At 40.6% G+C, this 26978-nt stretch overlaps 1 protein-coding gene across 5 annotated transcripts in view; it reads left to right on the top strand.

Moving 5' to 3' along the window:
• The window catches only part of ELAVL4 (ELAV like RNA binding protein 4), an 89571-nt gene that overhangs the window by 20234 nt on the left and 42359 nt on the right, over nt 1-26978 (top strand). For all 5 annotated transcript variants that reach the window (XM_086394274.1, XM_086394273.1, XM_086394275.1 and 2 more), the window contains exon 2: nt 17479-17719. In XM_086394274.1, the coding sequence (XP_086250400.1) occupies nt 17479-17719 (241 nt within the window). The remainder of the gene's footprint in view (nt 1-17478; nt 17720-26978) is intronic.

Consider the following 26978-nt stretch of genomic DNA (forward strand, 5'->3'; position numbering starts at 1 on the left):
AATTAGATTAAAAATCTTAAGATTAAAAAGGCGAGAGAGAGAGAAAACTCTTATCCCAAAGCTCCATTGCTTTCATTAGCAATGTGTAGAGTTAAAATTACTTAAAACAAACTCTCCATTAGACTCTCTTAACAGTAGAAAAATACTTATCCAAGCATTTGACAGCACACCTTTTGTGCAGAGCACTGGATGAAGCCCTAAATATTGTCTTCCTCTTGTGGTTAATGGCATGTTAGTATTGTGATTTTAGAGACTTATTTGACCCCCTCAGCTATTAGTTTGTGTTTGTTTGATCTTGATGCCTGCACTCATCTAAAGTGAACAGTGAAGAAAAGGCTTAAGAAAAGATTTAAAAATTCAGAACCACATTTTCCTCTTTCTCAGCACACTGCAGAGTCTGGTGGATCAGGAAAAAGGAAGTCTCTTCCAGGATGTCCTTGTCCTCTCTCCCTCTAAACTCTCCTAACACCCCACCCTTGCCTCTACTCACGGACTCATTCAGTGGGCTTTAGCTGATTTCTTTCTGGGTACTGCATGCAGGGAGCAGGAAGTCAACCAAAATTCAGGCCCTGTTCTCAAGAAGCTCCCAGTCTGTGGAGAGACAGGCAGGTAGACTCTGACTGAATGCAGGATGGTAAGTCCTACAACAGGAGAGAGAGGAAGTTCCCAAGATTGTGTGGGTCAGGGAGGCTGGCTTCAGCTGAGTTTTGCAAAATGTCAGGGTTATTTAGATGGTGATGGGAGAAGCATTTTAGTGAGGGGATAGGGACCACACCTTCAAAGACATGGAGGAGACATAACGTGAAAGGAGCATACCGCAGGAAGCATTTCAGACTATGGCACTTCCCATATCACATTTTGGAACTTTGTTTACAGATCTATCTGCTAATCCCTCGAGACCTGAATTCCTAGAGGGCAGGTATCAAATGCCTTGGAACTCAATTATCTAAAAATAATAAAATATTTAATCTTTGCCACATCCCTGTTCAGTTCAGTTCAGTCACTCAGTCATGTCCAACTCTTTGTGACCCCATGGACTGCAGGACACCAGGCTTTCCTGTCCATCACCAACTCCCAGAACTTACTCAAACTCATGTCCATCGAGTTGGTGATGCCATCCAACCATCTCATCCTCTGTCGTCCCCTTCTTCTCCTGCTTTCAATCTTTCCCACCATCAAGGTCTTTTCCAATGAGTCAGTTCTTCATATCAGGTGGCCAAAGTATTGGAGTTTCAGCTTCAGATCAGTCCTACCAATGAATATTCAGGACTGATTTCCTTTAGGATGGGCTGGTTGGATTTCCTTGCAGTCCAAGAGATTCTCAAGAGTCCTCTCCAACACCACAGTTCAAAAGCATCAATTCTTCAGCGCTCAGCTTTCTTTATAGTCCAACTCTCTCATCCCTGTGAACCTTACCAATACTGAGAAAATTGAGACATAGAACTAATAAGTAATATGGCCAAAGTCACACAGCACAACAAAGATTTGAACCTAGACATTCAGGATCTGGTGCCTGTGTTCTTAAACATTATGCTATGCAATAGACATTTGATAAGTGTTTGAACTGGTTTGAATTGGATGGATGTAGAAGTAATTACATGATAATGTATTCTCTTATTTCTTTGGAAAAAATGGCCAGCAAGCAAGACTCTGATATTAACAGCCAAGTATTAAGAAGCCCCCTTGGTTTTGGCTATGGATTATGTGACAGGTAGAAAATCTTACAGGTGGAAATGGTCTCTGGGCTCTTAATCCTCAGACTTCAGCCCGATTCAAACTCAAAGTGAAAATGAAATATGAGTTTAGGCCTGAAACAGAGGAAATCAGAGGTCAAAGGAATCTGCAAGTGAAGAGACAGAGGCTATAAAGATTACCCAGAAAATGGAAGACCCCTGGCCTTAAAATACAGTCTTTTGAAACAGTTTTAAAGAAGTTGAGGGAAACAATAAAGGTAAGTACATGTAGCTTTAAAGGATCAAAGTGCTCCTGTTTTTAAATTGATTTTGAGGAGGAGAAAGAGATGAGAGAGGTTTATGATAAGAGCTGAATGGTGGGAAACAGAGCAAGGAAAACAGATTTCACTTAGAGCACAGAGAGCCATCCTTTCACTCATTTATTCTACTAATAAAACCTGGAGCTGGTCCCTGGGATTACAGATGAATCAAACACTGTCCCTGTGCTCAAGGAGTTCACAGTCCAATGATAGAGGGAGATAGCAAGATGGAGAGTCCCGATGATGCTCAATGTCTGTGTTGGAAATGTGTACAAGGGATAGAGGAAGGGGCCGCGATGGGTGGGGAGGGAGGGAGCATTAGGCCTGCTGATGAGAGAAGAGGGCCTTCTGGGCCAACAGGAGTGCTTTACAGAGCATGGCATGGGAGGGAACACAGTGTGCTCTGCTTTGCCGCTGCTGGTCACAGAACAGTGCTGCCCAGAGTGTGCTTTCCAAGGGCTTATGGAGGTTGTGGTGGGTAAAGGAGGAAGATGGGAGCCGGATCCCAGCTCTGCACCTTATGAGCAGGGACTAGTCGCTCTACCCCTCGTTTTCTCCTTAACTCTCAGTTTGCTCACGGGTAAAATGCCATTGGTGGGAGGAGGGAGGATGGACCCCAACCCTCTCTGAGGATCTTCAGGAAGATTAAATGGGATGTTGAATGTGCTTACAAACTTTCCTACGTCTAGCTTGTGATTTAATGAATTCTTCCCAGTGGCTTTGTAAAGGTTCGTCTTGTTTCTGCAGGGAAATAACACTTGCCACGTAATCTCTGCTCTTGCCAACACACCTTTCCCATGGTAGCCTGGAAAATCCCTGAAGTGCATTTGGTCCATGTCTTTGCCCTTTGGGATCCACAGGAAGGCAGGAGCCATCCAAGTGGAGGGTGGACCAAGGATACACCCTGCTCTTAAACCCTGAGAGGGTCCATGTGGAAAGCCAGGAGCGCCCTCCACTCTCAGTATACAGACAATGTTGTGGTGATTTACTGAAATTTCCCATGAAAACAAGAGGGTTTTCGTTTTGAGAAATCTGAAGCCCTAATGACTATGCTTATTGCATTTGAAGTATCTAACTTTAACCCGTTCACAGTAAAGAGTTTTTTTTAAAGGGCTAAGTGCACCTGAAATTGTGTTTGTAAGTGATTAAAATGGTGCTTTCATCATTCAGTTTTTAAAGTTCACTTAATCTCTCCCCCTTTGCTCTATATTTCCCTGACTGGCATTATTGTGAGAACTTATTAGTTAATGCTTGTGAAGCATTCTGAAGATAGAAATGACTATTGATATAGCTGATGAGTAGTAATGTTTTTAAGTGTTCTTTTCTATTTCAGAAATTAAATTCCAAGGACAAATCTTTCCAGCTCTCAACTTTGCCACCTGCAACACATTTTAATGGGCACATATTTTCAGTATGTTATGTTTTAGACAACAGGAATGAACATATACTAAGTGATTACTGTGTGCCAAGCTCTGAGCCAAATGCCTTAAATTTGTTATTTTTCAATCTTCACAGTAACCCTGTAAGGCAGACAGAAAATTGTTCACATTTTTCAGATGAGTAAATTTAAATTTCACCTCAGAGAGTTGTAAGTAGCTAAGCCAAGGTCAAGACTGGAGTTCATTTTCAAACCCAGATCAGATCAATTCTAAACTTCATGTTCTTTCCATTACACCATGTAGAATTTTGAATTAAGATCTTTCCAGTAATATGAATTTATTTGGCAGTATTTACTAATAGCAGATACATAGTCTAGAATTGTTTTAATCAGATTAGATTATTGACTTTCCCTGAGACTACTGGATTGCCTTTTATGCTGATAGGAATTCTTTGCCCAGACTTGGAGGTTTGGAAAAGGGCACAGAATTTGGTTTCAGACTTGAGTTGATTGTGTTCTGGCTGAGTGACAGTGGGCACTGCCTGAAGCCTCATTTCTCCACCATATGTCAAGTGACTTCACTTCAAGCCGCAGGCCTCATCTGTAAGTGACAGGAGTGACAATTACCTACTTTGCAAAGTTGTGGGAAAACTAAGTGAAGTAATACACGTGGAGACACGCGTCACCTTTTGTGTGTGCTGTTGGGAGTATTGGAAAGGCTTCTGGTAGTTGCTTGCCTAGACATCTTCCTGTGTAAACCAAAGTACTTCTTAATCAGCCTTATCACAGGATCTCCTTTGAGATTGAGCCTTTTTGCCACATTCCAAGCAGGGACTGTGTTAGGCACTTAGTATGTGCTTCTCCATTACCACATTTATGACATTATATAGTAATTACTTATTCACTTATTTATTTACTTCCTTGCAGGCAGGAACCTCTTTTATTTCCTTCATATCCCTGGCATTTAACAGAATGGCTTCTGGCTCATCGAAGGAACTCATTAATGTTCAGGAAGTTAGCTTGGCTTTTGTTCCTTTATACTGCTTTTCTTCTTTTAAAAGCTAACTTCAGTTGTGGGAAGGGGCTATTCAAATGAACTGGTATATTATCATTATTAAATTGTAACTTATAACTTGCCTTAAAATATGCCTGTAACTAAAGAAGTGCAGGCTTCCCTGGTGGCTCAAACAAGAAAGGAATCGGTTTGCAATGCAGGGAACCCAGGTTCAATTCCTGGGTCAGGAAGATCACTTGGAAAAGGGAATGGCAACCCACTCCAGTATTCTTGCCTGGGAAATCCCAAGGACAGAGGAGCCAGCAGGCTGTGGTCCACGGGGTCACAAAGAGTCAGACACAACTGAGTAACTAACATACGCTATAACTTGCTTTAAAATACGCCTGTAACCAAAGAAGTTTAGGTTGCACTGATTTGGCAACAGCTGATTCCAAATATTTGGTAGCCTTTCACTCTTTTAAAAGGTAAATTTGGGGGATGAAAAGAATATGTCAAGAGTCGAAAGACCTTGCAAACAAATTTATTTTGTGATTTCAGAGATTGGTTACCCTACTCAAAGAAGTAAACTCCTCAGTAACCTTAGTGTATTGTAATTTGGATGTGTCATATCCAAATTATTCTTAGGGATGTATGAAATTAGCCCTTAAAGGACCTTACCTGAGAATTATTTATTACACACTTTGACTTTTAAAAAGATGCACATATATATATGCATATATAATAATTTTGGAATTTTATCATGTGTTTTTAAAAGGCTGATTATTTCTCAATTTTTAAAATACCAGTTTGACTCTTGCCCAATTGGTATGAATTAGATTTAAAAGGCATGTTTCGATAAATACAAAAGATTGTGAAGACAGAAATAGTAACATATTTATCCTCTGTTCTAATCCAAAATTCTCACTGTTATGAAGCAAATCATAATGCATATAGTAGGAGAGTTTGAAAAATAGCACAATGAGATTGAGATGAAGGAAAATGAAGAGAATTTTAAAAATAAGATAAACTCATGGGTAAGGTTTATGCTTAAGAAAAATTAGCTGCAGTGAGGTCCTGTGCTCTTTCTGTACACAGAGAGGGCTACAGATCTGGCACTCGTTTTTCTAGCAGTATTACAAAGAGGGAACCCAGTGAATTACAGGATGTAGCATCCATAAAATAAAAGTAAATCCATCACACAGATAATAGAGAATATTAGTTGTTCATTGTCATAATAATGTATTTGCCTCAGAGCAGATAGAAGTATTCTGATATTTGTGATTTTTTTCTTTTTTTTTTTGCCTCTCCACTTTGCCTCTTGTTCATGAGATTTTTATAAATATGTATTAGGAGGATCTCCGTAAGCAGGAAAGAGAGAGCGAGAAGCTTAAAAAGCATAGCGTGGAATGCTGCTTGACAGTGTCATACATTCACAAGATGTCCTTGAAGATGGAGCACAGAACAGAGATCAGGGAAATCTTGGCAGCTGCAGTTGGGAAAATAAATGGCTGTTGTATGATTGGGCAGATCCTGAAAGCAGGCTCCTGCTCAAACCATGTAATTAAGAAAAGTGGGAGCTTTTGTCCAAGTGCAGAATGTTCATAATATCAGAGTTTGTCAGCAGGAGCTTTTAGAATGGATCAGTACTTTTCACTCCCTGATCCAAGAAATGGTTTTCTTATAAATCATCCACTCTCCTTGCTGTCCTCATGAAGGTTGCCACCAGGCGATAAGGCAGACTTCAGAGTGTAACCTTGCTAATACGCAATGATTTAGGTGAAGGGGAAACCAAATCAGACTGTCTCAAAAAATGCGATTTTTATTCATTTGGGCTCCTATGTAGAAACAAGCAGAGCGTGGCCAAGGAGAAATCCTGCAGGACGGCTCTGGGAAGGAGATGGCATCCTTGTTAATACTGGGTCTGAACTGGGTTGAAGTATTTGATACTTCTTTTCTTTTTAAAATATAGCTTTCTTTCAGATTATAAAGGTGCTATTGTAAAACAAACAAAAAACTTGAAGAATAGAAATGGTGACAAATATAACAATCACCTATAATCCTACTATTTATTATTAGCATTTTCATTTTTTCCCTCCTACTCTGTGCATGTTTATGTGATTGACATAATCCATTTTTAATTCTACCTTTTCTCTACATTGATTACAAACATTTTCTCATGTTATAAAAATGCATTATAAACATAATTTTAACATTTGTAGAATACTGTATCACAAAATCATACGATAGCTTAGTCACCCCTCTGTTGGGCCCTCAGCTTGTTTCTATTTTTCACTCTTCTAGGCATACTGTTCTTAAGATATTTTACTGTGCATACTTTTGGTCTACAGAATTTTGGATTCTCTTCTGAGCTTCAGAATGGACCAACAGGTCTAAGAATATGAACATAAGGTTCAGAAAGGTTGTGCCAATTTATATTTCCACCTATAAAGATAAGAGAGACTATTTCATGACACTTTAAAGCAACACTTGCAAACCTTGAATTTCTGTGTATGTTCTCAGTAAGCATTTTGTCCAGAGATAATTCAGATCCACACTTCTCCCTGCCCAGTTCAGTTCAGTTCAGTTCAGTCGCTCAGTCATGTCCGACTCTTTGTGATCCCATGAATCACAGCACACCAGGCCTCCCTGTCCATCACCAACTCCCGGAGTTCACTCAGACTCACGTCCATCGAGTCAGTGATGCCATCCAGCCATCTCATCCTCTGTCATCCCCTTCTCCTTCTGCCCCCAATCCCTCCCAGCATCAGAGTCTTTTCCAATGAGTCAACTCTTCTCATGAGGTGGCCAAAGTACTGGAGTTTCAGCTTTAGCATCATTCCTTCCAAAGAAATCCCAGGGCTGATCTCCTTCAGAATGGACTGGTTGGATCTCCTTGCAGTCCAAGGGACTCTCAAGAGTCTTCTCCAACACCACAGGTCAAAAGCATCAATTCTTCGGCGCTCAGCTTTCTTCACAGTCCAACTCTCACATCCATACATGACCACAGGAAAAACCATAGCCTTGACTAGACGGACCTTCCAGGTCTGCATTATCACCAACCATGGTTTTCTAGAGCCTAAGTTTACTTGCTCCCCCTTGCTTTCCAAGAGGGTGTCCCTTTTTTCTAATGTTTCTTTCTTATACAAAAACAAACAAAAACACCTGAAAGGAAGTCAGTGAAGAAGGAAATCAAAAACCAAATTGCAAGTGTGATAAAGGAATTTTTAAAACTACCGTATCAGATTGATGTTCAAAACCTTTTCACTGATGAACAGATAGATGTACTATGCAGCTGTGTGCCTTGTCCCTGGGTCTAATTTATATATTGGTCACTTACATTACATGCACTGAGGTGCTGAGAACTGGTTTGTTTCTCTCAGTGTCTTTGACTTCGTAATGTCCCAAGATAATCACTGTCCTTTGAACTGGAAGAACCGTTGGCATTATACAATTCCTCTCAACAAAGCAAACGTTGCTCTGTGCAGATTTTTCTAGATACTAATTCCCTCCACTTCCCTCTGCTCTCTTCCTCGTCTCTACCCCAACTGTGTTAAGAAAACAAGTATCTGTTCTCAAAATAAAAAATATTTTTAAGTGGATTTCTGAAAAATTTAATCTGAGTTTGCACAGAACAAATGCAGAGAAGTGACCCTATGCTTTAGGTCATGATATAGATACCAAATAACCCATGACTTTTTACAGCTGAATCTTGGTGAGTTTGCTCACACTCTGAGCCACTAGCCAGGCTTTTTATAAATACACAGTATTTAATATGTTTACATAAATTGTGCCACTGGCTATTCTTTATGCATTTAATCAGAAGTCTGACTTAGTCTGTGGACAGTTTTACAAGTGACTCATTAGTGTTCTTTGTATGGAAGACGAAGATAACATAGATACCATCACAACTGGCTCCCATCCCAACAGGAATCCGTAGCTTATTATTAGGCATTTTGGTTATTTTGTCTACATTAAATATTCAGAGTTTGAGGTCTTAGGGAGTAGAATGGGAAGGAAATTGTTTTCCAATTGATTTTTTTATTAAAGGTGATATTTTTTCAGGAAGCCTGAGAGCTTGCCCATGAAATTACATTTATATTAATATAAAGACATTTCTTTTTCAAATATGTCTTTAACAAAGAGAGCTTATTGAAAGTTTGGGACTGTATTTACAGGCCATTTTGGAAAAGAAGACTGAATGGACGGTGGGGTGGGTGCGGTTTGAGGGTTTCCTTGTCTTTACAGTGAACTAGGTGATTAAGCCATCCCTCTGCTCTGGAGAGTTTTCTGTAAAAGTCTGTTAAAACCAAGTACTCGGGGGTTTTAGCAGCACTGCCCCAGGATGGGCACACTAGGAGATCATTTTAGGCCAAAACTGAAGCCCTAAAGGGACACTGTAAGATATTAAGGAGGCCAGTATTTATTTAGGAGGAGAAATGTATGTGATGTGTCTGGGGAACAAGATTAAAAACTCGGATTTCTGTGATTTTGAGAATAATGCCTAAGAGAAATTAAATTTTGATTATGCTTTTCATTTAAATGCTGGCCCTGCTATTTTAAGTATTAATGCCTCTTATTCTCTCCAGTGGCTGCTGATTTTGAAAAAAAACACAACCCTGACTACCACCACTGAGAATACTTTTGGCATGCCCTGTGCTCATCTCCAGTGAAGAAGATGCTGTTTCAGAGGAGTAATGCCTCAAGCTTACCTCATTGTTCCAAATAGTCATTTGTTCAGGACATAAGCATTCAGACCAGAAACAGGATTGTCAGTTCAGTATCAGAGTGGCATATGACTTGTCTGTGTATAATTTCATTCACGTGCTTTTGGTGAGGGGGTGGGGGTGGGAGTCATCAGAGACAGTCTGGAGGGAATTGCTTAAAGAAAGGGGTGTATACCATTGATTTTAATTATTTGTTTATCTCCCCTCCTTTCTCATTCTCTCAACTTGAACTCTGTAAGAGTAGGGATCAAATTATTTTTGTTTCCCCAATTCCTCCAACGGTGCCTTAGTCTATAAAGCATTCAATAAACTTGTCTTGAATTGAATACACTTGTTTTAAAGATATGCTGAGAATTTATTACCACATAACTTCCTAGAGTAAATAGGTCTTTCAGGTTATTTGTGCATCTGCCCAAAGGTATTATTAAACTGTCAGCATGTTTTCCCCAGTTGGAATTAATTTTTTTTTCTAGAGTTTTCTAGTTGCCTTCTAGTAGAATCTACAAAAACTTGGTACAAATGGTTTGGGGGGACATGCAGGCAGTCTTCAGCCAGATCCTCCTGTCTAGCGGTCTCTGTGAGTCATTACCTTAGTGGTGGGGGTATAGTCCTAAATTCCCTTTTCCTAGAGTGATCAGATCATAGATCTCAGCCCCTCCTCTTGGGCCCCACTAATAACTTATGGCTCCTTCCCAGTTGAATCATAACCAGGAAAGCATTGCATTTAGAAAAAACTTAATCTGAAGGGACCTGAGCAAATTAAAACCTCTTGAAAAGGAGAAGAGAGTATAGAGTTTATGAGCTGATGGACAAAACTTTAAAGAAATATGAATTTGGAGGGGGGGGTGTTGTAAGGACATTTTTAGTATCTTTCAAGGAGCAAGAAGCAAAGTGAAGAATTATTCCTAAAAATAATATGTCTTCAGGAACACAGAGCCTGCTGTGTAATTTTCTAACTTTGGGGATTTGTTTTTCAGGCTTTTGAAAAGGGGGTGAGAGGCAGTAGTCTGGGCTGCTCCACCAGAGTCTCACATAGTGCATGTCAGAATTTTATAAGGGTTAAGTGGGAAATGCCTACAAAGAGAATTAGGACTTTTATTTTTGTTCTCATGAATAATTTAAACCTATTTCTTTAATGGCTTGATTCAGTGACTGCCCTTGGTAAACATTATTCTTCATGCTCTTGGGAGTGCTTGTTCTATTACATAAGGCTTAGCTTTTATACATAAATTTTCAAAAGTCCTTCCAACATGGTAAAAGAAAACACCTTTAAATACTCATTAAAATATTTAATAAAATGCATATGTGTATTGCAGATGTACACACCTGAGACGTGTTTGCACTCAGCACAGTCCTTTAGTATCTTTCTAGTTTCCGGGAATACTGACATTTTGAGGGCACTGAAAGTAGAAGGAAGAGTATTTGAAAAAGAAACATATACCTGTGACCTTCTTAGGTTCTTTTCTCTTGATCCTTCTGCCTGCTTTTGGAGTATCAAGGCCACCCCTCCCCTAGAAAATCAGAAGTTGAGAATAGCTGAGTGTGGCATGATAGAGTTACAAGGGTCCTGTGCTGATGATAAATGTCAGCAGTGAGTTCTACAGGCGCAGGTTCCTGTAATATAAACTCGTAATCTTTTATTTTGCCTCATGACGTAAATACTGACGGTGTAAACTAGGTTAAGATACATAAATGCAAGACCATACAGTTTATTGTCAGACTGCCACGTCTATGGAAAATACTGGAGCAGAGCTATGGCGTGTTGTGGCTGACAGAACTGGTGAGGGGGCTGTGCTGGGACCCCTGATTTGCCTCTCCGGGTCCTAAAATAGTGATGTCCTCAGGTGTAAGGCAAGAGACCAGCCCTATAATTCTAACCTGGCTTCCCCACCCCTGAGCTTGAGTACAGGAAAGCCTTGTGAAGAGTGGGGGATAGAGGGAGCTGCAAGGGATTCATGAGCTGATGGAAGAAACATTAAAGGAGGCTTTAAGTCCTTTTTAGGATTTCAGAATGGCTCTTGCTTAATACACTTAAAGGACTTTCTGGCCATAGGACATGCTTATTCTCTCCTCTGCCATGTGGACCCTTTGGCAATAAATATTTGTTTGAATGAATGAATGAATTCTGAGGGCAAGAAATTCCATGAAAAGAGTGATTTGGGAAAGAAGGGAAGTTTCTGCCCTTTGATTATATTGCTACTCTTAGAGTCGATTGGGAGATTTCAGTCTGAGACCAAGGATTGATTTTAGTGTACCCAAAGTGTTATGTGTATATAGATAGATAGATAGATAGATAGATATTTCCAAGGAGAAAGGGCAGAGGTATTCAGCAAGTTCTCTACAGGGTCCATGTCAGCCAAAGCTTTAGCAGTCCTGCTTGAATGAATGCCTCTTAAAATCTGCATTTAAAATAATATCTAAATGTATGTCTGGCATATGATAGGAACTCAATAAGTATTCTATCTTCTTGCTATACAGAAGATAGAGATGACACTACTAAAATTATTGGCTTATACTTCACAGGGTTGTTAGAAGGATTTAGGAACTATTGAACTTGCAAGCACTTTCATTCATTCAGTCGTTCTTAATGCAGAACCTACCCATTCTCAGGCCCTGTCCCACATGCAGGAGGTACTATTATAAATAAAACAGATGTGGTCTCTCTACTGTGGAACTCGGAGTTGAGGTTGCCATTCTTTGTGAACTGCAAAGTACTCTACTCAGAAGAGTAAGGAAATAAACATATCTCCACACCTATATTCAGGCACATTTTTGTGATATAACCATCTTCACACTCCCCCCAAAGATAAAATAGAAGTAAGCTCTCATCCAAATGGCCATGTCTGCATTGTCACAAGAATACGCAATGAGATATAGGCCTGGACCTAAGTGCCATTTCTGCCTAACCAGCACTGTGACCTTGTGCAAGTCACTTCCCCTTTCTTGTCCTCAGATTCCTTGTTATGATTACAGGGTTGGACTCAGTGGCCCCTGATGTTCTTTGACATCATGCATCCACCCTGTGAGCTCAGTGAGGGCCAGCTCCCAGTCTTTGTGTATCCCCTGGACCTTGCACAGTACCTGGCACTCCAGAGCTCCATCCCCGTTCATCTAACATTTCCAGATCTAGCTATCATGGAAATAAACCCTTTTTTTAATGAATATAACCTGGCCTGTCCAGGAAGCAGTATAACATATACTTTAGGTGAACAATAACGAAGGATGTTATTGAATGGTTACTTAGGATAGTTGGGAAGGACCCTGGATTGTGGCAACAGAGAAGCCACAAAGGGCTGAGAGGGTTGGCTTTTTTTTTTCTCAGTATCATCCTGAGAAAGAAAGAAGCCTGGCCCAACCTCTGCTTCTTCTCCCTCCTGCCTCCGCAGAGATAAACGTCCCTGCAGCTGCATGCCTGAAGCCTTCCCTCTTGCTTTTGTTGTATATTTTGCAGGAAAAAAAAAGAGGGTGGGAGGGGTGAGGTTAATGTGTTGAGTGTGAGTAATTAGTCATTCAAACCATCGACATTGACAGTGACAAGATTTGAGTGCCTGCGTTATTGTGCACTGCTTTAATAGTTTATCCCTGAAATTTTCTGCCTGTATAATGTTTCTTAAAATACATCATGGGAACATAAAAGATTTAATGCAGTGCTTTGTGTAACCATTAGAGTTTGAAGTCAACTGAACCTCCTCAAGGCTCTCTTCTGGATGCTGACTGTAATTCTGTTCTTAATTGCTGTTCAGAAGAGAGAAGGAAGGCGAGTCAGGGGGTTGGAACCTGGTCAGCTACGAAGTTGGCTGTGAGACCCACACAGAATCCTTCATTAAAGTACATATGCACACTTAAGTAACTGATATATTTACTTGCAGTGAAAATTGTGCTATTAGAATATCAAAGGTGTTACCCTGAGGAAGCAAGCATTCTGATTTCGCCAAGCCAGCTTCTGAATTTATTGGAGGATAGCTTCCCACGAACACACATGTTTACCTCTGGTCTTTTTCCCAAGTTGAGATTGCAGGTGTCCTCTCTGTAAGGTCTAGCATGTGACCTTAAAATGCCGTAGTTTCATACTCCATACATTTACATCCTCGCAGCTTCTCTTATTTTCCAAGTAACGCTCTTGGTTCTCTTGTGTGTCAGTTTTCAGTCTGACATTTTACATTTCTGATTCTTTTTTTAAGCCTGTCTTGCATCCTGGGATGCGTCATTAAGACCAGCAAGGGGTCTTATTACACAATGTATATTAACACATTTGCAAATGTTTCTCAGCTTTAAAACTGTACGCTTTTATTGAGAAAACTCTGTGTGTGTGCATATGTATATTTCCCTCAGTTCCTTCTGAGTCCACAAAAGGATAACTGTGCAGTGTGTGTGCAGAGTAAAGAGAGCTCCATCTCCACGAGACGGGAATGACTTGACCTGATTTATAGGTTTGTTCGATGAAAGGAGCTCAGTACTGAACATTGTATTTCATGGTTCCTTTTCAGAGGTTTGGACCCCAGTTAGGGTAGGATTGTCTGATGCACAGATGGGGCTCAGCTCCAGGAGTCAACATAAATTAGGAAATCCACACAGGATGTAAGGAGATCCAGAAGGCTTACTGGGGAACTGAAATTTCTTTGCTGCAGACCTGATACTTCCTAGGCCTTTCTGGAGCAGGGAGACCTGTGAAATATTCACAGGGACAAGTACTGGCTTTCACGACATGTGTCTGTGAGTCAAGCATCCAGTGAATTAAGAATGAACACAGCTGTCAGATGACCTGTTACAGTCTTGGTCCCACAGCATCTCAGCGTGCCTGGGTATGACTTACATTTGTCCTGCTCCATCACTGATACTCTAAATGCTGCCTTACTGCAGGATATTTCTCAGGTGTTTGAGTAGGAACCGTAGTGGTGCAGGGAAGGCGTTCTGTAGATTGTGGGACTGATTTTTTTGCCACTAAATCAAAATGTAGCTATTGGGCAGCTCTGTGGTTCTGCTGGCCGAGCCTCCTGAACTGGATAAATTCTGTTTTTCATGTTCCTTGGTGAGTTGGTGGTGCTCCTTAGGTTTGTTGCCTGGACACCTGACTCAGTGAAGCAGTGAGACAAGACAGCAAAGGGAGGCACTGCACAGACCCAGGAGGCCGATGGCTTGGCAGAGCAGAAATCTACCTCCCAGCCAGGAGTTGTGATGATGTTCTAAAACATCATCTCCATTAGCATGACCCCTCCCCTGGGCACAACGCCCTGATTCTTTCCTGGACCCTTGCCTCAAGGGCAGAGTATCTGCATAGGAGTTACTGGGTGCATTTTTGTTGTTGTTGTTGTTAATCAGTGCTGAGGAGAGCTTGATTTAAGATTCCTCTACAGAGCCCTTTACTTTCTCCTTGCTCTCTGGACCAGCCTAACACAATCCCACAGTTGTCCTGAAAGTTTTGATGTGATAAGTGAAGCCACTTAGTTACCTACGTGATGGCAAAGAATCTTAGACGCTTCCCACCTTCCTCCATCTGCCTTGTTTCCCTGATTCCTCTTGAGACTTATTTTCTTTCTTTTGGTTTCAGTTCCCAGTTGTGATTATCAGAAGAAGAAGCAATTAGAGCAAAGCTTATCCATGTAGGGCATAATGAGGAGTAATAGTTACGATGCTTCTAGCCACTTTATGTTCTAGGCATCTTACGTACATAAATAACCCTGCACAGTGGTGTTATTCTGGTTTATAAAGAGAAAACAGGCCCAAGAACCCAAATGCCTGAGATCACGGAGCTAATAAGTAGTAGAACTAGAGTTTTAAGTCAGCTAAAACTCTAAAACTTATTCCCTTCTTACTATACCACTATGTTTCAGATGAGCAAATAAGCAAAGAGCAAAACAAAACAAAAACAGCAACAACAAAAAAACAGCCTCTGGACATTGATGAGGATGAGCAGCAACTAGAACTTTCATATTCTGCTAGTGGGAGAGTCGGTTGGTACATCTATTTAGAAAAACTATAGACAGTACCTACTAAAGCAGAAATACCCCTGAACCCCAAAATAGACTCCAAAGAATATTCCCAACAGAAATGTGTATGTACACCATAGGATGTGTATGTAATGCTCATAGCAGCATTATCTATAATAGTTAAAAAAAAAAAAAACAAACTAAAAATAACCCAGTGTTCTTCAAAGTAAAAGAGATACATAAAACATAATATTTTAATACAATGCAATTTTCTCCAGACATGGAGAAGAACAGTCTACCTCTATATTTCAAAACATGAAAGACACTCAGACATAATATGTGAAAAGACATAAAAGGGTACATTTTGTGTGATTCCATGTATATAAAATTCAAAAAAAAAAAAATAAGTCTATGAATTAGAAATCAGAGTAGTGGTTACCTTGGTGGGTGGTATGAATGATGAGGATGGGGACACAAGAAAGTCTTCTGGAATGCTGGTCATTTTCTGTATCATGATCTGAAAGGTGGTTACTTGAGTGTGAGTTGTGTTCATTTTGTAAACATTCCTTGAGTTGTACCCTTGAGACTTGTACAGTTTACTACATGTGTATTAGATAAACAGGCTTATCTCCCCAAATTTCTCAGAGCAGCCAAATAATAGTAATAATAATGGAAGCTACTAGTAATCAGATATCTGCTAAGCTTGGGTTTCCTTGTCTATAAAAAAACACAGAGGATGTTAGAATATGCCTCACTCCTTTCTGGTGGGGAGTCAGTGAGAGAAGTCACATCAGGTAACTTGCAGTGCCACCAGGGAAGCCCAAGAATACTGGAATGGGTAGTCTATCCCTTCTCCAGGGCATCTTCCCCACCCAGGAATCAAACCAGGGTCTCCTGCATTGCAGGTGGATTCCTTACCAGCTGAGCTACCAGGGGGGAAGCCCTAGAATGACTTTAATGGATATCAATGATTGTGGTTATGTTCCCACCACTATTCAGGCACTTTACATATATTCTGTCACCAGATCCTTCTTAACACCTTGCAAAGCAGGCAGCATTGTTCTTCTCCTCTTTCAAATGAGGAACACTAAGGTTCTCAGAGTTCAAGTCCCTTACCCAAAGTTGTACAACTAGGGAATGACAGAGCATGATCCCATTTCCAAGGAGCTGATGTTCAATTTCACAGAAGATGGAAATAACACCGTAAAGATGAGGAAGGGATGGAGCTCATATAGAATGGAAAAGTAGGACTGATGGACTGCATTCGGGCCAGGAAAACTGGGTACAGGCCTAGACTCTGCCCCACTTTCCTGTGATGACAAAGAAATCTCTGGATGTCTCTGGAATTCATCTCCAACAGGAGAGTTTTGAACTGAATTGTATTGCCTGAAGTGCCTTCTTTCTGGCTCTGCAGTTTTCTGATTCTCAGTGCTTGTCATACCATACAAGGCATCTTCATGAACCAGCTCCATGAGCTTAAACCCACTTTTCATGTAAAACCTAATTCTAACAACATCTTCTTGGGACTTTCCCTGAGTACCCCTGTCCTTTAAGCAGGTTTGATTGCTCCTCCATTACATGGCCACTGTCCAATTGCAGCCCTTTGCCTTCTATGTCCTCTGTGGACTGTAAGCTCCTTGTGGATAGAGACTGAGGCTTGTCTCTTTATTCCATGCATGCTGCCTCAAACAGTTAACACATTCGTGGAAATATTTCTTTAAGTAACTATTTAAATACATAGAAGTCTTTTTTTGAGTAATGTGTGAAAGGACCATCTGGGGCTGGACTAGACTTGAAGTAGAGACCTAGAGAGAACTTTCCTTCATGTTTTTTTATTTTATTTGAGGTCCAGGAGAAACAATAACAGAGTAGCTGGGGAGAAACATCATTAGATAACTTTGTAGCTCCCCAGCGTGCTTTTATGAAATCTAAAGTTTGATCATTATTAAACATCAGTGAAAATCTAAACCCTTCCCATATGAAACAGCCCCACTTAATTTAATGTCATTTTACTTTATGAGATAGTTAATAAACAGGTACTGTATTTGATCTTGTGAGCGTAGCCCTCTATGTTTAGCTTTTTCAGCTTTAATGGAACTATAATTTTAATCATGATTATTACTTTACATTTTAATTATAATTTGGTGTGGCTTAAGTATACATTTCTGAGAGTGATTGTGTAATGAAAACAGGAATTAGCTTTTCATTAACAAAATAATGGGAGAGTTCCCACTGCATTCTAGTCTGTGTTCAAAATCTATGGGCTGGCCTAAAAATAGCAAGGGGAGTTTAACATTTTGGTTAAAAACATGTTTCTAAATTGGCTGTGTTCACAACCTCATCTCTTTTGCTCCATCCTGCTTTATCTTGTTCCCTTTCTTTACAAAAAATAAAATCAAATCTTGAAAGAGACTTTGTGTCTTTGAGATATCAAAAGGCTTAATATTTTTATTTTTATTTAGATAATTAGCACCATGGAGCCTCAGGTGTCAAATGGCCCGACATCCAATACAAGCAATGGACCCTCCAGCAACAATAGAAACTGTCCTTCTCCCATGCAGACAGGGGCAGCCACAGATGACAGCAAAACCAACCTCATAGTCAACTATTTACCCCAGAATATGACCCAGGAGGAATTCAGGAGTCTCTTTGGGAGCATTGGTGAAATAGAATCCTGCAAACTCGTGAGAGACAAAATTACAGGTACGCTCTTCTTCACTATTCTAGGCTTGGGATTCACAGCCACCTTGTTCCATCAGAAATGCAGACTTTGGCAGGAGTGCGTGTGTGTGGTGGTGGCTTTGAGTGTTTGCAGCTTGTGTCCTGCATTCAAGGATAGCATGGTTACAGTCACAAATGCATACGTGTGTGAATACTACGTGCAACCGCTTTGCGGACTGGTAGGACCAGGAAGCAGATAAAGATTTTGGAGCTTCCTCAGCTTTGCTTTATGTGAAATAATCCTTTGGTTGTATCCTCTTTTATTCTTAATCAGCCACCCCTACACTCTGTTCTTTAGTTCTCAGTTCTGCCCTCTGCCCCCAACCCCGTACTCGTCTTTGTCTGTTTATCCCTTTCCTCTTAAACGTTTGGTTCGTGTGTGTCCAGTGTTCTTCCATGTGTCCGAGACAGTGTTTTAGAGGCGGCTATTGTCGTCACAACTGCCCATTGTCCCTGGGAATAATAGGCCTTAAGGAGAGCAGATTATCCTGGAATAAATCTACTCTGTCATGGGAGGGAGATGCTACATGAAGGAATTTTATGTTATGTGTTTGTTGTGAAGATACTCTTTGAGAATTCAGCGACTTTTTACTGGAAAGTAAAACAATGCCCTACCCTTCAATACTTGAAAGCTTTAGGTTGTGATTTTTTTCTAATTGACAGTCATTCATTAGGACCTCGCGTCTGCCAGATACTGACGCTATAATCCTTTGGGGCTGGGGCTGGGGGTCGTTTCCCTGTAATCTTTCTGGAAGTGAGAATGTTTTCTTAGAAAAATATTGGACTACATCGTGATGGCAGTGAAGCTGCTATGCTTTGACGCTCCCCTCCTAAAATCATTCACACTCAGCTTTGAGTATTTATCATTTTTGAATGTTGACTTTTATTTCCCTCTCTCTGGACAGTTTAACTGAAGAGCAGCTGGCCTATATAGGAAAAAGGAAACTTTAAAATATTGAATACGTTATCTTGATTTTTAAATCAGAGAATACAGTGTATTTGTGTGCATGTAGCCATATTCTCCAATTCTTCTGATTCCCTTGTCAATTTGTCCCCTATATATATTATTTTGAAAAATCATAAAACTCAAATAATTGTCAACATATAAAAATCACATAACTCACCAAACTTAATTTCCTCTTCTGTAAAGTTGGAAAATAATACTTATCTTAAAGGATTTTTTGTGAGGACTAAATGGAAGATTGGATATATACTGCCTAGCACAATGCATCTTGCATAGTAGTCTCTCAGTAACGGGGAGGGTATTATTATTATAAGTACAGTTAGTATGTTTCAAGAAGAGTGACTAGAACAGAGAAATTTTATCAAGGTCTCCAAATAGGGCCACGGCTTTGGTGTTCTTATCCCAGAGCCCTGGATCATCCATCCTTTGACAGAACTGCCTATGCTGTCAGAAAGCCAATGTTTAGATTCCTGAATAATCTTTATATAATAGGATGATAATTCAAACCAAATTAAAACCAGTTAACCATATGATTCTTCCTCCTACTCCTGTATGGAAAATGTATTTTTGGTATAGCCTTACCTTCTAAATAGGGACTCTGCCAGCTATCTTAGTGAATATTATTAAGCACCTTTTCAAAAGAGTTCCTTTAGAAGTGTAGTGAGATTTTTCAGAAGTACTGATTCATGGTGTTGTTCTTTGTTTTCTAAAGACACATGTTTAAACAAGCAGATTCCTTTACTGAAAGAATGCTAATTTGGTAGTTCACTGAGTGGATTTGAATAGGAGTGACAGCTTCGAAGACAGCCTTTAATTTGGTATACAAAACCGAAATTGTCAACTTGGGTTTGTTTAGCACCCTCTCCAGCACAAGCAGAGACATACAGTGGCATCTGAGCTTAAAGAAGAAGCTTATGGGTTGAAGGCAGAAATACAATTCAGGCATAAATTTATAATTATGCATTTTTTAATTCAGGGGGAAAAAGAATTTTATTTGCAGAGAACTTATGGGAATGAGGCAGGGAAATATAGAAAGACCAGAGATATTTGCCCTCATTTGGTAGCAGTGTTTAATAAAAGTAGAACTTGTGGCTGTAAAGAGTGCTTATTAAATTCTTCATTTACACTACCTAATTAATTCTAGCATTTTAAATTAACAGTGAAACTGGTCCCTGCTGTACCATTCCATAGATGCAGCATATTTCCTCCATCCACCCATTGTTCAGGTTTAATTGGCTACGCTAAAAGTCAGAGAAGGAGAGAGAGAGAGACTGTGGGGAGGCAGGGACGGAGTGGGGATCTCTCTAGTGGAAGACCCTCTGAGGCCTGCATTTGGGGTTAAGTGATAACACAGGCTGGGAGGCTGAGGTTTCACACCTGCCAAGTTAAAAGGCTGCTGGTGGTGGTTCAGAAGTCAGGGTAAATGACATCATAGGTATTTTTGTTGCCCTGATTTTTAACATCCCAGTCCCCCCTTTTCCTCCAACACCTCCTACAGATCTCAATGCATCTCGATCCTGTGAAGTTTACAGGGAGTTCTAAATACCCAGTGGGAGGATTAGGGGGTGGGAAGTGGCAAAAAGATAAGAATTCAAGATTAAGATTTTCCAGCCTAACCACTCCCTAAGAGAATGTAATCGATCTCCTTAGAAAGTTCTGGCTTCTGAAAGTACAGGAGGGTGGGGAGGGAGGGAAGGAAAGAAGGAGGGAAGGAGGGAAACAGAAACTGTTAATGGTGTTGCCAGTAGGCTGGCTTCACTCCTTGCTGTGGGCTGTCAATGAATTCTCCATTTGAATTTGGGCATGGACTTAAGTGTCATGCGGCCGAGAACATACTTGCTATTATTTATCAAGCACTTACTCTAGACCAGGTACTTACTGGACACTGAACATACCTTATTTTATTTAACATTGAGAACAACCTCCATTTCCTTAGATGAAGACGCAGAAGCTTAGTGAGGTTTAGTAACTTACCGTGGCAGCACGGTTTATTAGCAGGTGATGGAGCTGGGATTCGCTCCCCGTGTCCAAAAGCGTGATCTTACATGGAAGCATGTGACGACGCCCCTGCCTGTGTTACCTGAAGATGCCTGCTAAGCCTCCCCCATAACCCAGTGAAACATCGTATTCCTCTGAGCAGCAGTTGCTCCACTCTGCCAAGTCTACGTAATGCACCATGGCTTAAAACAAGACCCCTGTGTATAACCAGAGGCAAAGATAACAATATTTATCATCCTCTGGGGATATAACTCAGCCTTCAGTGGAGACTCAAATTTACTGAAAATGCCAGGTTTAAGATTCCCTTACAGTGGTTTTGGACATCTCTGTTACTTATCTTCTCAGAGATATTAGATTTTCTTTTTTCCAATTGGGAAAGGACACTTATCAGGATAATCTAGGTACCGGGGAGAGAAAATATATGTTGCAAGTTGCTTTTGTGTGCATCTGTGAACACAAGGAGGCTCTGGAAGCTATGTTCTTTATTTTTCTCCATCCACCTGCACCTCTGCTCCTGGAGAGAAAGGAAGATGGCATGTGTCCTGCAAGGATTCGTGCCACCGAGGAACTCAGGCAAAGAACACCAAACCCCTGGTAGAAATTCTGTTATTCCGGTGGACTGTGGATAATTGAATTAAGTTCTTTTTTGTTGTTGTTGCCTTTTTGTTTTTCAGGCTTTGAGATTGCATTTCTGAATCCAGGTTCCTAGATGATTAGTATTTTAGGGGAGGAAACATATGGCTGAACCAGGATAGTTAGGTGGCTCATGGTATATCTTAAAGCCAGCACAGCTGGAATGCTAAATTGCATCTTTATAATTGTCTCTCTTGTTATCACCCCTCTCGAAAAGGAACAGAAAAAGGAGGGAGGAAAGTAACAAAGAAAATTCCCCAGAAATAAATCAGTGTACGATAGCAAGGAGTTTTGATCTGCCTATCTAGACTGATTATTTGCATCATGGTGATAAAAAAAGAGTTATATTTTTACTTGATATCACTCTTCATGTACCCATGCAGTATGGTTTTTAAGAGTAGTTTTCTATCCATTTCAGGCAAATGAGAACTCTGAAGTGGGGGTTTAAGGATGGGGTGGTCCAAAATGAACATTATCCATTATAAAACTGAATATATGGAGTGACCAGTATATGAAATAGACTATATGGACTGTGGGTGGTTGAGGAAAGGTGAAGTCTCCATTAGCTAGAGCTATTGAGGTGGCATTTGAAGAATGGGGTTAGGATTTAGGTAGACAGAAGAAAAGCAAAAGGAATGGAGCAAAAATTCCCATCTAAGAACAAAAGTCTTTTTTTATTCTTCTGTGCTTTGGACAAAGGAAGTAAAGCCGGGTCATGCCTCTCAGACGCAGTCCTCTCATACTGAAGTGCTGCCAAGTGAAGTTAAGCATATGAAAACATTAAGTCAGGGACTTCCCTCACAGTCCAGTGGTTAAGATTCAGAGCTTCCAATGCAAGGGGTGTCCATTCAATTCCTGGCCAGGAAACTAAGATCCCACATGCTGTGCCCTGGGGCCAAAACACAGAACATTATCAGTTAGAGTTGCACCTGATGGACAAAGACAACATTTCCTAAACCCCACCTCTAATCCATCTTTTCATTCTTCCTTTATAATATATGACTTTGGCGTAATTAATATTATCATTTAGTGGAAAGAGCAGAATAAGGCAAAAAAGATGCTTCACTACTGGAGGCATGAGGGTGAATGCTTTGCCACAGCCTTTGTGTGTAGAATCACAGCTCTAATTAAAGGAACCAACTCAGTGTTGATTCAGTGACACTGGGTAACTTCTGTTCTTTCTTAGATTTGTGAAAGTGCTAATAATTCCCTCTCAGGAGGTAGGATTGGACTACAGCAGTGGGTGGTTGGGGATTAGGGGTTGGGAGGAAGCTGTGTCTGTTAGAGCATCAAGGCCAAGAGGTATTACATAGGATACAGTCTCTTGGGTTCAAGAGGGAGAGGCGAGTGAGGGTTGTGGGTTACCTTATGTTACCTCATATATTTACAAGGAACTGGACTAATAGGGACATTGTGGGAATTTAATTGTTTTGCTTCTAAGATAACATTATTAACAATAAAAAAGCTCTAAAAAAAAAATCCTAAAGTACAAAAATGCTTTGAATTTACTTCTGAAATGTCAGTTCAGCCCTGGGGTAAGTTTATTGATGTAATTTCTGACAGCATCCAGCAAAGACAAATAAAAATAATAGCAGCAGCTTTTGTATGTTTTTGTGTGCTTTCTGTGTATTCTGGATACTATATTACAAGCTTTAAATATAGTCGCTCATTTAAATAGTAAATTGGGACTTCTTGGAGATTCATAATCATAGCCAGTGTTTATTGAGTGCTTACTATGTGCTGATCATTGGGCTGAGATCAATAAATGAAGTTTCATGTAATCCCCAAGACAGTCATTTTACAGTCCAAGAAACTTGAGCTCAGGAGCAGTTGAGTCATTTACCCAAGATGACTTAGCTTCCAAGTATGGGAGCTGGGACTTGAACTCTTGGCTCTCTGACTAATTGTGAGTTGTCCCATTATAGTTTATCTCTGCCAGTTTCCCTAAAAATACTAAACTGACATCTCCCCCTTGCAAACCAACACAATTTATATTACCTAGGGAATGAAAACTTTTAGTACAGGGAAAATATAATTAGAGTTTAAAATCTTTTGTCTCTGAAGATAGCATGATATGCATTAAAAAAAAAATACCAGTGACCAGTAAGGTCACTGCTTACCTGAACAGAAAGAATAGACTTCGAGTGGTTCTTATCTTCAAATTCTCTCTTCACAAGATACCCCTCACTGTGTTCTCCTTTTCTTTATCTTCCAAGCACTGTGTTGAAATGGATGCCGCCTTAAGTTTAAGCATACTTAAAACCCAGCCTCAATTATGCAGATCCAAGAAAATCCCAAGATATTGATTAGCTAAATGAACTTTTCTACATGCACATCAGAGGGCTATGCGTTAGCAATGGGAAGGGTAGAGGAAATAGTAGCATTTATCAGCATATTTTGCTGCTGATTTTGCAAATGTACTTGATACAGTGCAATGTGCCTCCTGAATTCAGAGGAAAATCAGGCAGATTTGCATCTATTATTTTATTTATCACCTCCCTGCAGTCATTTTATACACATTCCACAAAGAAGAGTAAAAGAAATTTGAGTTGTTGACTTGGGGAGAGGATTGATTATTGTTGGGGGTTGAATGGAAAATTTTTAGTTAAGGAGAAGATTTGACAGACTAATGGGGTTACAAAACAGGAGAATAGGGGTCTGCTTTATTAAGGGGAACTTAAAGAACTCCAAAACGTTAAGTGCAAACCGTGAACCATATAATCATTGTGCCTCTTACACACCCATCAAGGGCAATCAGGGACCTCCCATCCTTTCTAATTAGGACAGGTTGGCAATTGAGTGGAGCTGTGAGGCTTAGAGCTTGTGCAGGTACATTCTGTTTCTTTCAACATATTTTTTCCCCAGGACGGCAATAGGCAGGATTATAGACCAGGTATGGTTTCCTTTTGCCCCCTGGCTATCTTTCCCTTCATCTTCCCTTCCAAATCAGATGGTTCTGTCCTGCTTCTGAACTCAGATAACCGTAGGAAAATATTCTCACATCCCAAGAGAGGTGTCTCAAGGGATTTTTACCTGGGATGTGAATCAGGACTGAGTATTTTAAGGATTTTCTATTTCTGTACTTTAACTGGCTGTTTGGTTCCTAAGACCAATTCCCTGTTCACTCAGCCACCCCTCCTCCCCCCAACACACACACACACACACACACACACTCTCTCTCTCTCTCTCTCTCCACTTCTCTTCCCCCCTTCTCTATAGAATGACCTGGTTGATTGAGACTAGGAACTAAGTAGGAAGGTAATGTCTAACTGAAATTTCCATACATTATCTAAAAATGTAATTCATCAGCTTCAGGGTAGGAGGAAAGTGCTTTCTGAAATGTGTTAATGGGAAAATCATTTTTTCTTGTCTTCTGTGAGCTGTGATAGTGGTGATTTTTTTCATTCTCCCCCACCCCACCCCGTACTGCTCTTAACTGATGAACTTTGTTACCTTTTATTCCTTGTCAGAACTAAAGATCTTTAAGTTGCCTTTTTGTTTTTCCTACAGTCCCAAAATTGAGCTTTGATGGGAGAAGATATTTCTAGTTTGGAGAAAAGATAAAATTCAGATGGAGACCATATAGTTGTATAAGGCTTTTACATTTGTGAAAGATTTTTCAATCAGCCAACTTTATTTATTTAGTGTCTGCTCCCTCAGACCAAATAAATGTTATATCTTTTCCTTCTATTCTCTTAAATTCTGTATCAGAGTCTGTGAGGAAGCTAAAGAGAATAAGACGTAGTTTGTGCCCGCATGTTGCTGCTAGCACGGCCAATGAGTAGAGGAAGTCAGGACAAATTACAGGGCCCTACAGCAGTCTGCAGGTCTGGGAGTGGCTGGGAGCCCATGTGACGCATAAAGGTGGTGCCACATTTGCTGTTTTCTGTGCGTTGGCGGCAGGGGAGTGGGGTGCAGGGCGGTGCAGGAGGGGCCTAGTGGTTGGGCGGGGGATGTTTGTTTTGTTTTTCACCAAAGCCCAAACTTGCTTTTCCTGACCCTTGCTGTTAATTTCACTGGAAAGAGAGCACAAAAGGATTCATAACAGAACAATGAAGTTGGCGGTTTGATGAGGTACCTACTGTGTGTCAGGCCTTCCCGGGTGGCGCTAGATCCCCTCAAGGAGCGCATGGCAACCCACTCCAGTATTCTTGCTTAGAGAATCCCATGAACACAGGAGCCTGGAAGGTTACGGTCCGTGCTTAGTCGCTCAGTCGTGTCTGATTCTTTGAGACCCCATGGGCTGTAGCCCACTAGGCTCCTCTGTCCATGGAGATGCTCCAGGCAAGAAAACTGGAGTGGGTTTCCATGCCCTTCTCCAGGGTATTTTCCTGACCCAGGCATCGAACCCAGGTCTCGCACATTGCAGGCAGATTCTTTACCATCTGAGCCACCAGGGTAGCCCATGAATACAGGGAGTAGGTAGCCTATCGCTTCTCCAGGTATCTTCCTGACCCAGGAACTGAACCAGGGTCTCCTGCATTGCAGGCGGATTCTTTATCAGCTGAGCTACCAGGAAAGCCTTAGGGTCGCAAAGAGTCGGATACAACTGAAGTGACTTAGCACACATGCACACAGTACTGTGTGTCAGCAACGGTCAGACACATCATGTATGTTATCTCATTGAAGCTTTGTACCAGTTATGCATGGTCCATGGTATTATCTCCATTTTACAGATCAGAAAGCCAAGGATAAGAATCAGTTAGTTGCACAGCACTGTTTACAATAGCCAGGACATGGAAGCAACCTAGATGTCCATCAGCAGACGAATGGATAAGAAAGCTGTGGTACATATACACAATAGAGTATTACTCAGTCATTAAAAAGAATACATTTGAATCAGTTCTAATGAGGTGGATGAAACTGGAGCATATTATACAGAGTGAAGTAAGCCAGAAAGAAGAACATCAATACAGTATTCAGTTCATACTAATGCATATATATGGAATTTAGAAAGATAGTAATGATAACCCTATATGCGAGACAACAAGAGAGACACAGGTGTATAGAACAGTCTTTTGGATTCTGTGGGAGAAGGCCAGGGTGGGATGATTTGAGAGAATGGCATTGAAACATGTATATTATCATATGTGAAATGGATCGCCAGTCCAGGTTCGATGCATGACACAGGGTTCTCAGGGCTGGTGCACTGAGATGACCCAGAGGGATGGGATGGGGAGAGAGGTGGGAGGGGGGTTCAGGATGGGGAACACATGTACACCCATGGTGGATTCATGTCAATGTATGGCAAAAGCACTACAATATTGTAAAGTAATTAGCCTCCAATTAAAATGAATAAATTTATTTTTTTAAAAAAAGAATCAACTGGAGAATACAAAGCCTATGGTATTTCTGTTACCTTACTACTCTGCCGTTGCTGAATGAAAATGAATAAAACATCAGCTATGGGTGTTCAGAGGAGAAAAGGATCACCGTGGGCTGGGGTTCTCAGAGCAAGTGTCAAATAGGAGTGAGCCGTGAACTTGGTAGAGAGTAGATTATCCGAGATGAGTAGACACAGAGAAAACAGCTGAGCCAAGCTTCAGAGACATCGTCAAGGGATAGTGAATAAAACAGGCAGAACTACTCCTTGGGGTAAAGTTAGGACTCACTTTGTGTTGATGAAATAAGGTCAGAGTGGTTAAG

The sequence above is a fragment of the Bos grunniens genome, chromosome 3 (assembly GCF_055505025.1).
Source record: "Bos grunniens cultivar Pamir isolate PY7600 chromosome 3, Bosgru_T2T1.0, whole genome shotgun sequence".
NCBI classification, from domain to species: domain Eukaryota; kingdom Metazoa; phylum Chordata; class Mammalia; order Artiodactyla; family Bovidae; genus Bos; species Bos grunniens.